A 13,953-nucleotide genomic window follows, 5' to 3' on the forward strand; every position below is an offset into this window, starting at 1 on the left:
TCAAAATCATTATATATCACTGTTTTACCTTTTTTGTTAAGGGTGTTTGATCTTCTTTGCATGTTCACTTTGCAAAGACTGGGTCGACTTCTGCAGTGATGTAGGATGATTTTGAAATGATTTTTGAAGTTGAGGGAGAAAATATGGTTGGAGTTTTTCAACATACCCTAACTGTTTTGAACCAGAATACACAGAGTTCAGGGAGAGCAAGACAAAATGAGTGTTTGAGATTAAGAAATATTCAAATTGTATTTTTTTTAATGAAAATACCAGATCGTTTCGCTAAATAAGACCCTTCTTCATCGGCTAGGATCATTTATAACCGTTTTTGGGTTCGTTCGAAGCTGCATTTAAACTGCATTTTGGAAGTTCAAACTCGGGGCACCATAGCAGTCCATCTTGAAATGTTTTCCTCAAAAAACATAATTTCTTTACGGCCGAAGAAAGAAAGACATGAAAATCTTGAATGACAAGGGGGTGAGTACATTATCTGTAAATTTTGGTTCTGGAAGTGGACTTCACCTTTAAACTATGACAGGTGAGTTACTGAAAAAAAAAAAAAAGAGCCCCAAGAAGCTGTGGTTTACAGTCAAGTTATAACAGCTAAGGGGCGTTGTTAGGCATGACATGAGGCTTTATAAATTCAATGTAAACCACAGCTTCAAGGGGGTCATTGCTTTTATTTAACGGTTATTCCATATACGTAGTAAAGTTTTACTAAATAAAACAGAGCAAATAAAGTGTAATGATATTAATAAACATTATTCTTCCACCGAACAATGTAGTTCCTCAGAAACAGTTGTGCTTGCCGAGCATCACACAAACATAAACAAAGGTGTATATTTGTAGAGTAATTCACAACAGCCTCAAAAGCAGCTCATCCAATCAGAATCAATGAACGGAACTATCCATTTTCTAAGGACCATTTTATACCGTTTACATAGGTTTATATTATTGGCTCGGGAAAATATGTTAATTTGACTAGAAACACAAGAGACCGGAAATGTAAAGCATCCTTCCAGTCGGGTGAGATTTCCACGTTCGGGAAGAAGGTGGACATAGAGGAAGATAAAGTATGGCTGTCTAATTAAGGTGGACATGTAATTTCTATGCTGTTGACCTTGAAGTGGACTTAATTAAAACAGTTTAACATTCGTTCTCAGCCGTTTTCCATCTGTTCTTTGTTGTATGTAACCTCTTGATTACTGTTGGTTTGAACTTCTTTCAGGTGAACTGTGTTATCATGTTGCATTCCTCTCATCTTGGCTCACTGAATAATGATGCAATGTAGAATGGCTTTTTCTAAAGAGCGAGACTGAGGAGTTCTTTTCTTGCCTTGATGCTTGCATTTACCCAGTACGTAAAGATTGCAGACATTGTTAATTTAACCAATAAAACTAATTGAACATTCAGAGTTAGAATGCAGTGAACAACTGAGAGTTTCTCTGCATTGTGCATCCTGCTGTTTGTCTATTGAAAGACTGTTGTTCTAATGGGAGTTTGATTCATCAGGCCCACCCAGCTTGTTAAAGAGACTCTGAATCGGAGACATCATAGAGGTCCTGTGGCGTTTGTGGATGCCTTTTTGTCTTATCATCATTCTTCTCTAAACGAATGTCTGCTTGCAGTTCTTTGTGTGGAATTTTATGGCCATCATTTGCAGTTAACCCCATGCTAACATGAAAAATTGTTGGCAAACTATCATGACATTCATTGTTTTTAATGAAATCTTAATATGATGCATATTTAAGCAAAGGTTAGCAACATAAAGGGCAACTTTGTCTGGCTATGAATTTTAAGCGGATATTGATTTTTACACTACATGCTACCTCTTTGCCTGAATGACAATTCTGAAATGGCATTCTGCTTATCTTAAAGCAGATCAGATCAGACTCACTTGAACTTATAAGTTTACTTGGATAGGTTCTGAAAGTGGACACTTCCACGTTGTTTTTTCTTCGCTTTAGGAGAGTTCTTTATGTTCAAATTTGGTCTTTGAAGAAATGCAAAATGAGACATGAGATGAAATAATGAAACACTTTGTGGTTCTTCTATTTATATATCAAAAAGAGATGTATTGCAACACTTTTTCTTTCAAAAAACAAAAACTACTCTGTTGTTGCTCTGTATCAAATTTTGAGACACATGGTGTTTCTATAATGCACTGTACATTAACTCTTATAGATTTGAATTTTTATTTCCCTAGATGTTTATGGTTTTAAATTAAAAAAAAAGCTTTAAGAAATGCATTTAAAATTGTAAAACATATTTAAATTAAATTCGTAAAGAAGTATAAAAATGCATAGGATATAACATCTGTGTATGTTTTAGTCACTTTCATAATTGTGGTTATCACTGACCTATTTTATGCATCTTTGTAGGTTGAGTAAAAGTATCTGGAAAGTGTTATGACCCTTTTTGTCAGTTTTTTTTTTTAATTAAAACTTGTGTCGGTGCCATATATCCAGTTAAATAACAGAACAGATACAGATACCTAAAATACCTGAAGCGTTGCTTTACCTACTTTTTTTGTCCTGTAAATCCTCTTATAACTTTTACCGTCACCTCAGGAGGATGGTGCTCATGTCTGAAGTAAGTTCACCCCTGTAGCTCGTTTCTAATTGGTTAAACTGATGGTGTTACAACTCACACTGGTCTCCCCTCCGGTAACTCACCTGAAGTTCTGAATGTGATACTGATTCAATTCACAGTACTTTCTGCATCTATACTTTTGTGAATTGTATCAGTGATAATAACTTTAATTAAAATCAACAACAGATATATTTATAACACATCGTTATAAATTTGTATCTGCATATATTTGCCATAAATAAAATATTAATGAAATTACAAAAAAGTTTTACCTTTTTATTTGCTTATTGTCTCACTCAAAAAAAGTGTGAACTTGAAGTGTACTTTCAAACAATAAACAATAATAGGCGATAGGCGTCCTGGCGCAGAGCTCGTCGTATTAAGATGAGTTTCGGAAAACATTCCTAGGAGAAGCGCAGGTTTCATCCGAGCAAAAAAGGTTGTAAGTAAATGCTGGAAATGTTCCGCACGCTGTTCCACTAGGGTCGCATTAGATTGTGCATGTCTCCGTTTCAAAGGGCTGATAGTGGCTCCTCCCTCTCTGTACCTTGTGACAACAACAACTCATCCACAGAGCAGAGGCACACTTTTCTGCTCATTTTCTTCCTGTCATTCTCTCTCAATCTTTCTCAGAGCCCTAATTTCAGCACGGCACCTCTCCACATCCATTCGCGCGTCGGCGGAGCGCACTCGGGGTGGATTTGTTCTTCTTTGCGCTACTTTTGCATACTGGCTCTCCTTCCCGTCTGAACTTATTTGATAGGTGCAGAACACCATGGCCGTGCCGGCTGCTCTGATTCCCCCATCGTCTCTGGTCCAGCCGTGTCCGATCTCAACTTCTTCGTCAGCATCATCAGCATCATCATCATCATGCTCCGCGACCGCAGCATCATCATCCTCGCCTTCGGCCACTTCTGCGTCTCCTTCTCAGTCAGCGACCCAGAATCTGTTCCGCACGGATCTGATCAGCACCAACACCAGCAGCATCCCACTGGCCGGCAAGCCCGTGTATTCTACCCCGTCCCCTGTTGAAAACACCCCGCAGAATAATGAGTGTCGGATGGTGGAGCTCAGGGGCGCCAAGGTGGCCTCTTTCACGGTGGAAGGACAGGAGCTCATCTGCCTGCCCCAGGCGTTTGACCTGTTTCTCAAACACCTTGTCGGGGGTCTGCACACCGTCTACACCAAACTCAAGCGGCTGGAGATCACGCCGGTGGTGTGTAACGTGGAGCAGGTCCGCATCCTGCGCGGACTGGGGGCCATCCAGCCCGGGGTCAACCGCTGCAAACTCATCTCCAGAAAAGACTTCGAGACCCTCTACAACGACTGCACTAATGCCAGGTTAGAACACTCTTTTAGTTCTCCAAAACAAATAATCAATAGTCAACTTGGATAAGAAGTGAAGTGAACCTTTCGCTAGAAAGCATGGCTAGTAAAACTAACCTAGCTACTTTATGCGTTACGCTAATAATTACATTAATATGTGGAAATAACGTACAGGGTTTTTGCAAGAACGTTCAGATTTGTATTTGCACTTTAAAAAAAAAGGCTCCCAAAGGATTTTACAGTCTGATGTCACACTAGAACCTTTTAAATTCAGCGAAAAAACATTTTTTATTCTATGTTCTTTACTTAAAATGTGACATCAATAAATTTGAGCTCAAGAACTCTATGCAGAGAGAAAAGGGAGGGATCTTTGCTGAAAGTAAGGTGTTGCAAAAAACCACTGAAGAACCACTTCTCATTTTTGTACATAATCAGAATAAGAAATTTAGAAAAATTTGCAACAAATACTAGAATACGATAAAGCGACTAACTCAGCTTTTTCCAGTAGTAGAAAGTTGAATATAATAAATGCAAACATTTTATTGAAGTGTTGTGTTGCATGCAAAATACAGGGTGTTTTTTATTTCAAATATGTATGATAATTAATCATTCATAAATGACAGTTGGCCCTAAATATATTTAGTGAAAATCATTTTCAGATTTATGTATATAACATGAGAGCTTTCTCTTGTCGTTAAATGTTTTTGCTACTAACAAGTTTGATGTTTTAAAGTGTTTTAAACTCACCCTGCATTCGTGCAAGCTGTAGGCAGTAGTGAGCTCACATTATAGACAAAATTTTATTTGAAATGTTTTTTGAGCAGATTTAAAAATAAGCAAGCTTGTCAGAATTATTATAATAGATGTTCTCTCTTATGTATTAGTTGAATTTATAGGCAGACATTTCTTTCTGCTCTTTTCTTCCTCTGGGGAAAAATCAAATCATAGTCAATAAGTGCTTGTATACTTAATGGCAGGAGTGATACAGTGCTTCAAGGTACAAAATCACACAGGAAACAATTACTGCTTGTAACATCGGTGAATAATTCGCCCTGAAACTTTAATGTCACCCTTTAGTGATCAAGTGAATGGGCCCAATAATTACTAGCAAAAAGTAAGCTAATTTAAAAATGTCAAGGTGTTGACAGCTCATCTGAAATGAAAACATAAAACACCTCGCATGCAGCAATTCCAGCCTGAGTGTTGTACAGATATTTTCTTTTTTTAATGAGAATTTTCAATGCTTGAAAAACTGAAAATTAAATCACAAGTAGTTTATGAGAATATTGTGACAAATTGCACATAATACTTATGTAAATCTTTTTAGATCTAAATGTGCAATCTGACACAAACTACACTACGTTATTAATTAGAATAATTATAACATTAAAATATCTATACAAAATAACACTTCCTAATATGATTTTCTGTTTTGGACAATTGCCAGTTTTATTCAGAGTGAGTGCGGAATAAAAACTCTTATTTAAAAAAATCCACATTACGTATTTTTTTGGCACAATGTATATAATTTTAATATGGTTTATTAACTAATTATATTTATTTTTTCTCTTTCTTGTAAAGCACATATGTTGGATTTCTTAATGCAGGTCATAATTACATCTGCAGAATAACACCAGATGCATTGCACACTTTATTTAATCAATGCACTTCTATGTACACTTTATATTTATTGTACATTTTTGTCATTGTAAATATTCCCCTCTAGCTTTATGACAAGTGCGATGCGTGTTTGTCCAGCAGCGGTGCTAATGGAGCGGTCTGTTCTCAGTCTGTCTGTGCCGAGCTCCTTCTGGGCCTGAGCCTGCATTCAGTCCGGCTCCCCTCCTCCTCCTTGTGCGGCCCGTCCCAGGGTCCTGAGGTGATGGAGTGTGTGGTTTGAACTCCAGGGCTGGGAAGGAGAGTGGTCAGTGATGGGGTTAAAGGATAATGCAGTGCTACACATTGCTTTAATGACGCTAAAGTGCTGGCCTATTACTGCTGCATAGAGAGGCCTGTAATTGTCTCTGAAAGCACCTGGTACTGCCGGTGTTATGCTGAAATCAATCACCTCCTCCATGTCTGCTTCCCATTTGGAGGATTACATCATTTGTATGGACAAAGGTATCTGCTCGGATGGAACACAAACACACCGGCTCTTATTTACAGTGTGGATTTAATGTATCTACATCTGTTTTGGCTCTCCGTACGGGGAAGGTCAGCACGCTAAGTCATAACTCTTGCGTGGACGTGACTTGTGATGCCGTGCTCAGATGTTGAGTTTGAAGGATGGATCATTTAGTTCATCTAAAGCAGAGGTTTACATTATCATGCCATGAGAATATCAGAGGTGTGGCGCATTGTGTCGTCCACATGCTTACAGCATAAGTGGTCAGGTTTGAGTCTGCCCTGGGCTGTGTTCAAATCCTATTAGGCACAAACCTAGAGATATTAAAAAAAAAGGTAGAAGCAGTAGTTGTCTTACTTTTCCAGCACGCTGTTCGACTTCCTGAGTACTGAAGAACTGCTAATAATCCTCTTTGCTATGGGATAACAGCGGCCTTACATCTTTGTCTGCTCACGTTAAAAGAATTCCCCGTGAAGCCGAGTCAGACTCGCCCCGTTCTCCCTTCCGCATGAGGACGTGTTCCTCCGGCTCCCCCCCCCCCTCGTTCTCCCGGGGACCCTCGGCCCAGATTAATGCGTACCTTCTGCCGCCGAACAGATACGGGGCTGTAATCTCTCTGCTTTCATAGGAGTTATGAGTCTGCCCTGTGAGAAGCAATACTTCAGCTCCTTGTTTTCCTTTCCATTTTGTCCGTGTGGGACGGTGCGGTTCTCGCCGCCTGGTGACACTTGAACTCTAAGGAAAGGTTATTGAAACACCAGGGCGGCTGGGCTGGAGGTGAGTGCTGAGGCAGCTGTTACGTCGGAGGGATTGTCTTAATTGACAGGTTAAATAGATGCATGTGAATACACTTGCATATTTTAGATTAATTTGTATTTTCTTGTATTTCGTTAATTATGTTTTAAATGTATATTTTACTTTAAGGATTTCTACTTCAGTCACAAGAGCATCACATTTGACAAAATATTTTTGTTTGTGTACAACACAGACTGGCATATTTACAGAGGAGCGTCATTATTTTGTTTAGCACTCAGGGGTGCGTCTTAACACACAGTGGCAGATTTTATCGCTCTTTTTTTCCCCCTCTCTCGCTCTCTTTGCAGTGCTCTTCTGATATATTTGTTTTCGACAAGGCACGGATGTGTTTACAGGTACTCATGGGAAATCTTTGGATCGAATTCAAATCATTCCCAGTCAGAGTGGGTGCTAAGATACCCGTCACCCAGCAACCACATCCAAGAGGGAGCTGAGGCGATAATAACTTCAAAAAACAGAGAGACAGATGCTGATTAGGATGAAAGAGTTGGAGGGGGAGATGTATGGGGGGGCGGGGGGATGCATGTTAAAAGGCTTGTTAAAATCACAGATTCATTGTAGCACTTTCTTACAAATCATATGTAGGATTCCATATTCCTCACTCGCGATCAGTGCTGATAGATCGAAAATGAAGCAGATAAACAATCCGGTTTTTATCTTTTCCGTCGCCGTGAGTCACTGGAGCTCTCCTTGATAGGATTAGCCACGTGTGTTCAAATTAACTGTGCACTTGGCATCCGTCGTCAATGCGAGAGGATGGCAAAAGAGGAGTTTGTTATGAACGTGACACTGATAAAAGCTACTTGATACCTCTGAGGTTCATTTGAAACACTAGTTCCAGGAAAAAATAAACATGTACGTTTCTTGAAACTCTTGTATTTGATGCGTTTCCTCTTTTCATGCTCTTCGCTCTTGAATTTCAATATGCAGACTCATTTGACATTTGTGACCCTGGACCACAAAACACAGGGGGTCAGTTTTTTGAAACTGAGAATTATATATAATCTGAAAGCAGAAAGTTTTGATATATTTACAGTAGGAAATGTACAAAATATCTTAATGGAACATGATAAAAAAAGGTATTTTTGGCTATTTCTACAAATATATCTATGCTACTTAAGACTGGTTTTGTGGTCACATTTGACCCGCATATTTGTAGGGATAGTTCAGCTCAAACTGAAAACGAAAAATAAAAATCATTATTTGCTCACACAGAAGAAGATAAAAGTTAGCTAGGTCCAATGAGGAGACATATCCTCAAAAATCATCTTTCGTGTTCTGCATAAAAAAGTCATACAGGTTTGACTAAATGATGACAGAATTTTCATTTCAGTTTTTTTTTTTGAATGAACTGTCCTTTAAAATCAAAAATATGACTGGGCAAACACGCAACGTTAATTGCGCAAATAGCAGACGTTCGTGATTCTCAGTACAGGTTGTGGTGACCGTGAGTGACGGCGTGAGTCATCAATCAGTCTCGAATCAAACAAGCAAGTGTACGCATGTCGAATCATCCTCAGGTTCTTTTTTTCTGACCAGCAGCTGTATGAAATGAGACAGGACAGTGACACTAGCCTCGGTAGTCGCACCTGAGACAGATTGCGTGTAGAAAAAGCGATGCATTACGAGCTCTCTGACTCGGAGCCCTGGCATGTCTTTAGCCACCATCCCTTCCACATTACAGCATATTTAGGAAGCAGTGCGCAGATCGCTGACGCTCGCGTAGGGACGCTAACCACTACTGACACAAGTTAGAGGGAGCAGATGAGATTTCTTGATTGGAGAGCGATTGCGGGCCTTAGCTCGGCTCTGTCTAATATGGTCACATAAAGAAATTGATTTTCCCCAGAAATTAATTAATTTTTCATATAGCCCAAAGCTGGAGTTTAAAAAGAGAGTGCACTTTCTGGTTTCCTATTTTCCTCCTTTTTTAAAGAATTATTGCCTAATCATATTAATACTTTTGCCCTAAGGATAGAAAGATGATTGTACAAATGCATTCGGAAATATGTATCGCTGAGTATTTATGATTAAATTATGCAAATAACTCGGCTCTCATCCTTTGCGGACCCAGATTGTCTAATTAGGATTGATATGCCGAGTAGATGTTCGGGAATCTGAATACAAGCATGTCCAAAGAGCAGAAAATTGAAAATGACAAGGCCGGAATCCTTAAAAAGTGTTTTTCTTTTTTTTCCCCCCCGTCTAATTCAGCGTAGCCGTATCAGGAGTTAATTTTCCCTGGCTTCATTTTCATGTTGAAGCTGACATGAGAAAAAAAAAAAAAAGACGTGAAGAATACTTCAGGGAAGCAATCTCAAATGGGATTCCAGAAATTTCCTCTTCTTGTTTTTTCCCTCGTCTTCAAGATCCTATCAAATGATGAATCTCTCCCTATATAAACTTTTTCATGTTATCACGGAAATATCTGCGTTGTTTGAACTTAATGGCCTCTTCTTGTCCCACTCTGCTGTGATAAAAGAGAATGATGGGAAATCTACCCTGTGCGAGTGATATTTACTCTGTTATAAAATGGAGGAAAGTCATGATGGATGTTTTACGAGCTCTGCGGTTTTGAAAGAAGACAGCAAAAGCTGGATATTTAGCTTTGAACCGCTGTCATAAACAGCATCGATGAAGAGCTCGGAGATGCCGTCAGCAGGTTTTGGCGGGACTGCAGTGAAGGACAGGTGACCGCTGAGGTCTCGAGGCTGTTTTCATTTAGGTCAGAACAAGCGCCACTTTACAGCGCAATGAGACTCCATTAAAGAAAAACAAAGAGCTCTGGAGTGCTGGAGACTCTTTTCCTAGGACAAAATAAATAGCGTTCTCAATTCAATTCACTTCAAACTCTCCTGCAAAAGCGAATTATATTATTAAAGTACCTTTGATAAAACCGCTTTCAGAATTCTGCCATAAATTATATATCTAGTCATTTATGAATACTCCATGAAATGTGCTTAACAAGGCATGTTAAGAGTTTTCCTTTGCTCCTTGAAAATACGTTTACATTTTTCAGTGCTGCCAAAACAACTGAAGAGTCCTCACTCTGTTTGATATTTCAAAGGAGTGAAAGAAAAGAGGAAATTATAAGCTTTTTTTTTTTTTGTAAAAGCCACATTTCTCTCTTAGCAGTGTGACAAAAGACTTCTAACACCTCTGAAGGTATCTCATAAAGTTCTGATTGTTATCTAATCTTTACCTGGCCCACAGCTAATGACACTTGAGAATAGAATGGAACTCTATCAGAGCTCAAAGCATGATGGGCCTTTGACAAAGCTGAGACACCAGGCCTCTCTTATGAAGCTGGAATCCTCACGGGCTGCACAGAAGCCCATCAAGTCAATTTAACACAATTGAATTATAATAGAAAAGCCAAATTTCGGTGCTCGTTCCCACTGAGGATCCCATATGTTGCCGGTATTGATGCAGTTGTTTGTGTGTTTGTGACTCATTCTCACAGCCTTTAGAGAAAGCATATTTTGCATGTTTTCTATTTGTTTTATTCAATAGCTTTTATTTATTTGGGGCTGGGCGATAAATCGCTAACGATGATTATCTCGCAATATACATTTTTTCGATAAACGATAACAAAAGTTCGATATAATGTTTGTGCGGCAACGGCGAAACAAAAGAACACTATTCAAAGCGCGCCACTCGGACCGTTTATCCGCTCGGATCAAAATTCTCGGTCAGTAAACAGCGCTGTGAGATCCAGTGTGAAGCTCTTGAATTCAGATTGGAACACAAATGACTCGTTTTAAAGCCAGTTGAAACAGCACTGACAAACAGAAGAAACACTGTGCGCAACAATACAGTCAGAACGCTTTTTAATCAACAAATCACCATCATTTACCATAGATTTAATGTAGGAACACTAATTGCACAGTGGTATTGTGTCAAAAATGTGGGTATGTTTTTGTCAAGTTTTTATATTATTAATGTAGACATTTATTAAATGTATTGAAGCAGGAGTAATGGAATATAATTACAGTATTTTTTGTGATATAGCGTTTATGCATTTATACTAAATGTATTTAGACTACTGTTTTTCATACAAATACCTAGGAACCATATTACATTTTTACCATGGTACTGAGGTGCTATATTTGTGGTTTTAACTATTATTATCATGACCTATGGATGATACTATGAAAGAGCAATGGTTAATTTAAAAAAAAAACTCAAACAGTCAGAATAATTCAGTTTCACCATATAAAAATCAGGTTGCTACTACCAAACGTGTAACGCTAAGATTATATTATTATATTATTATTATTTTATATTATTATTAATATTATTAGGCAACACAAACCTGTTTCTTGATTTGAAACAATATTACTCATTAAAACATGCAGAACTAAGAAATTATATTTTTCTATTAATTATTTATTTCTATTTGTTAAGGAAAAATGACAGTGTCAAGAATTGTTCTGACCATAAAGAATAGTTTAAAGCCACAATTAACCATCTGGTTTTTACAACTTTCAGATTGTAGCAAAAATCTGCCTTTAAACTTAAAAGAAATAAAATTGTAACATTTATTGTGATAATTATTGATATCAACTGATGCAGAAAAAAAAATATCGTGATCATTTTTTGGCCATATCGCCCAGCCCTACTTTTAATTCATCTATTGCATTGATGTAAATATTCAAGCATCATGCTTCCTTTTCCATTCAAATATAAGAAAGTTTTTAAATGCTGCTGTAGTCTTTTTATGAAAGCAAAGCAAACAGTTAAGAGACCTTGTTGCTTGATCATAGAATGCCAGATGAAGGCCAACGTGAATGAGTGTCGCATAGCACACAACTTCATGCAATACGGCCTACGAAAAAAAAACAAATCGCAATTCTGCCTTTAATAACTGTAGTACAAAGTATGCATTTCCCAAAACCCTCCGAAACCCTCCACGGGCTTTACTGTATTTCATTATCAACAAACAAAGGTGTTGTTCCTTTGAAAGCAATCCAGAGCTTCTCACGTTGCTGTTTTCTAAGTCCGGTGAGACAGCCATTCTGATAACTCTTTCTATGATGCTCCGCTTGAGTTTCTCTTCCAGACTCAAATGTCAGCTTCTCGCTAAGGTTCCTTTAAAAAAAGAAAGTGTTTTTTCCATAGCAAGTGGCTGTGGTACCCAGCTATTATTACTCTCTTCTTAAAGACTGACAGTTTGCTCCAGAGAGACATGACACCGAACTCGTCTGCTGGAGGCGTACCACTGCATTTCCCGTCTGTCCAATCAGATATTTGTAAACTGACGACACCTGGCAGGAGAAGGTAAATGGTGAGCCCAGAGCTGTAGCAGACACGGATATTGTGTTCAAGCCTTTGTGTGGTGGAACAATTACATATTCAGAAACAAAACACAGTCTTAACTTGTAATAATTCATACAAGGTGGCGAAATCCTATGACACTCTATGACTTGGAATGTGCAAAACTGTAGTACTTTAAATGTAAAATAGGTTTAGCTGGGGTTTAGTTGGGGTTTTTATACAGTGTTTTCCCACAACTCAACAATTTCTTATGATTTCACCTTCTCTAACAAATTATTATTGTTATTATTATTTTTTTATGAGACCTGGGGTGTTTCATGAGACAAGTTTACCAAATAAGCCAGGCTTATTTCAGTTAGTCTGACTTATTTTGAGCCAAATCACTAACTGAAATAAGCCTGGCTTATTTGGTCAGCTTGTTTTATGAAACACCCCCCAGGTTGGAGAAACAGATAATATCAAAAAGAAAAATAATATTTCTCAGAGGTGGCTCAGAAAACTTTCTCTCAACTTTGTGTGAGATATTCTGTCTTAAAAGTAATTCTAAAAATATATTTAATTAATTAAAAAAATTGAGTTTGAAATTTGAAATTTGTCAAGAATCTGATGGGAGCTTATATTGAAATCTTTGACTTTTTAATGCACAGTTTGAAATTGTGTTGACATTTCTTCTAAAACTCAAGAGGTGATACTTCAGAGATTTAATGGGGTCTTTTTGAAGAAAAATGAGAAACTGTTGAGACATTTAAGTGCTCTTTGTGCTTTTTCTTTCCCATGATACCCTTTGTTGTCTTTTGCATTACCGCTATTAATTTTAAGACGTGCTCAAGTCTTTTCCATGCTCTTACTGCACCAGAAAGGATTACGTTCCTAATGATTTTGATTGTGGATTTATTTTAAGACATGACGTCACTAACAGATGATTCAGAGAAAACGATTCCCTTGAAAGTTCTGCTTGTTGTTTTCGTTTCAGCGCCATTGAAGAGAAGGTTCATGGCTGTACATACATTTACATATTTACATTTGTGTGCTCGGGAGAGAATATTCTTCCAAAGTGCCTTAAAGAAGGATAATTTATTCTAGTTGTGGATCCGGTCTCACATTTGAAACTCTGTTGTGAGCTGTGTCTCCATTCAGACAGCTTACGCTGTGCTAATACAACATTCCCAGCATAATGTGTCTGTCCACATCTATTATCCCGCTCTGGAACAGGCAGTGTGATATCCGTAAACTTCACATATGAATAGGCTCAGCTGAAAAGGAGAATGAATTAAGTCAAGCTGACACTGCATGCCAATAAGCTTTGTTTCATTCCCAGTGCAGTATTCATTTGCGGCACAGAAAGATTTATTGCATGATTGACAATTATGAGAGGATGACCTAGTTTTTTGTAATGGAACAAAAATGGTTTTCATGGGACGGCACTGCCTGTCTGTGTATTCTGTGAATGCCAACCAAGTAATAAGTAGGTTTTCTCACCAACAGAAACTGTTTTTTGTCTCTTCTTGGGGGGGTTGAAAGAACAGTGAATCACTTTACTTTTGCTCAGCGTATTTTGTCTAGGATAATTCAGTATTAAGTGTCAGCGGTCCCCGCAGACATCACCTCCCTTTAAGCTAATACATTCAATTTGCTCCTCAAAGTTATTTTCAATGCGATTTGACATGGTTCTCCCTGCAGGCGAGCACTTAAGTAACTTTATACATGGAGGAGGTATGGTATAGCCATTCAATAAGCTACTAAACTGTCTCCTGCACTGCTGAAGCCGCCCAACAACGCTACGGACAGCTACGTCTACTTAACCAGAGCCGTTTTTA

The 13,953-nt window shown here is 38.2% G+C and overlaps 1 protein-coding gene across 3 annotated transcripts in view; it reads left to right on the forward strand.

The window, feature by feature from the left end:
- Window positions 1-3,190: 3,190 nt before the first annotated feature.
- Window positions 3,191-13,953, forward strand: part of dachd (dachshund d) — a 127,064-nt gene continuing 116,301 nt past the window's right edge. For 2 of the 3 annotated variants that reach the window (XM_051118813.1, XM_051118814.1), the window contains exon 1: window positions 3,191-3,933. In XM_051118813.1, coding sequence (XP_050974770.1) covers window positions 3,368-3,933 — 566 coding nt within the window. In that variant the 5' untranslated portion in view covers window positions 3,191-3,367. The remainder of the gene's footprint in view (window positions 3,934-13,953) is intronic. The other variant, XM_051118812.1, reaches the window with a different exon arrangement.

The sequence above is a fragment of the Labeo rohita genome, chromosome 9, assembly GCF_022985175.1.
Source record: "Labeo rohita strain BAU-BD-2019 chromosome 9, IGBB_LRoh.1.0, whole genome shotgun sequence".
In the NCBI taxonomy this organism is placed as follows: domain Eukaryota; kingdom Metazoa; phylum Chordata; class Actinopteri; order Cypriniformes; family Cyprinidae; genus Labeo; species Labeo rohita.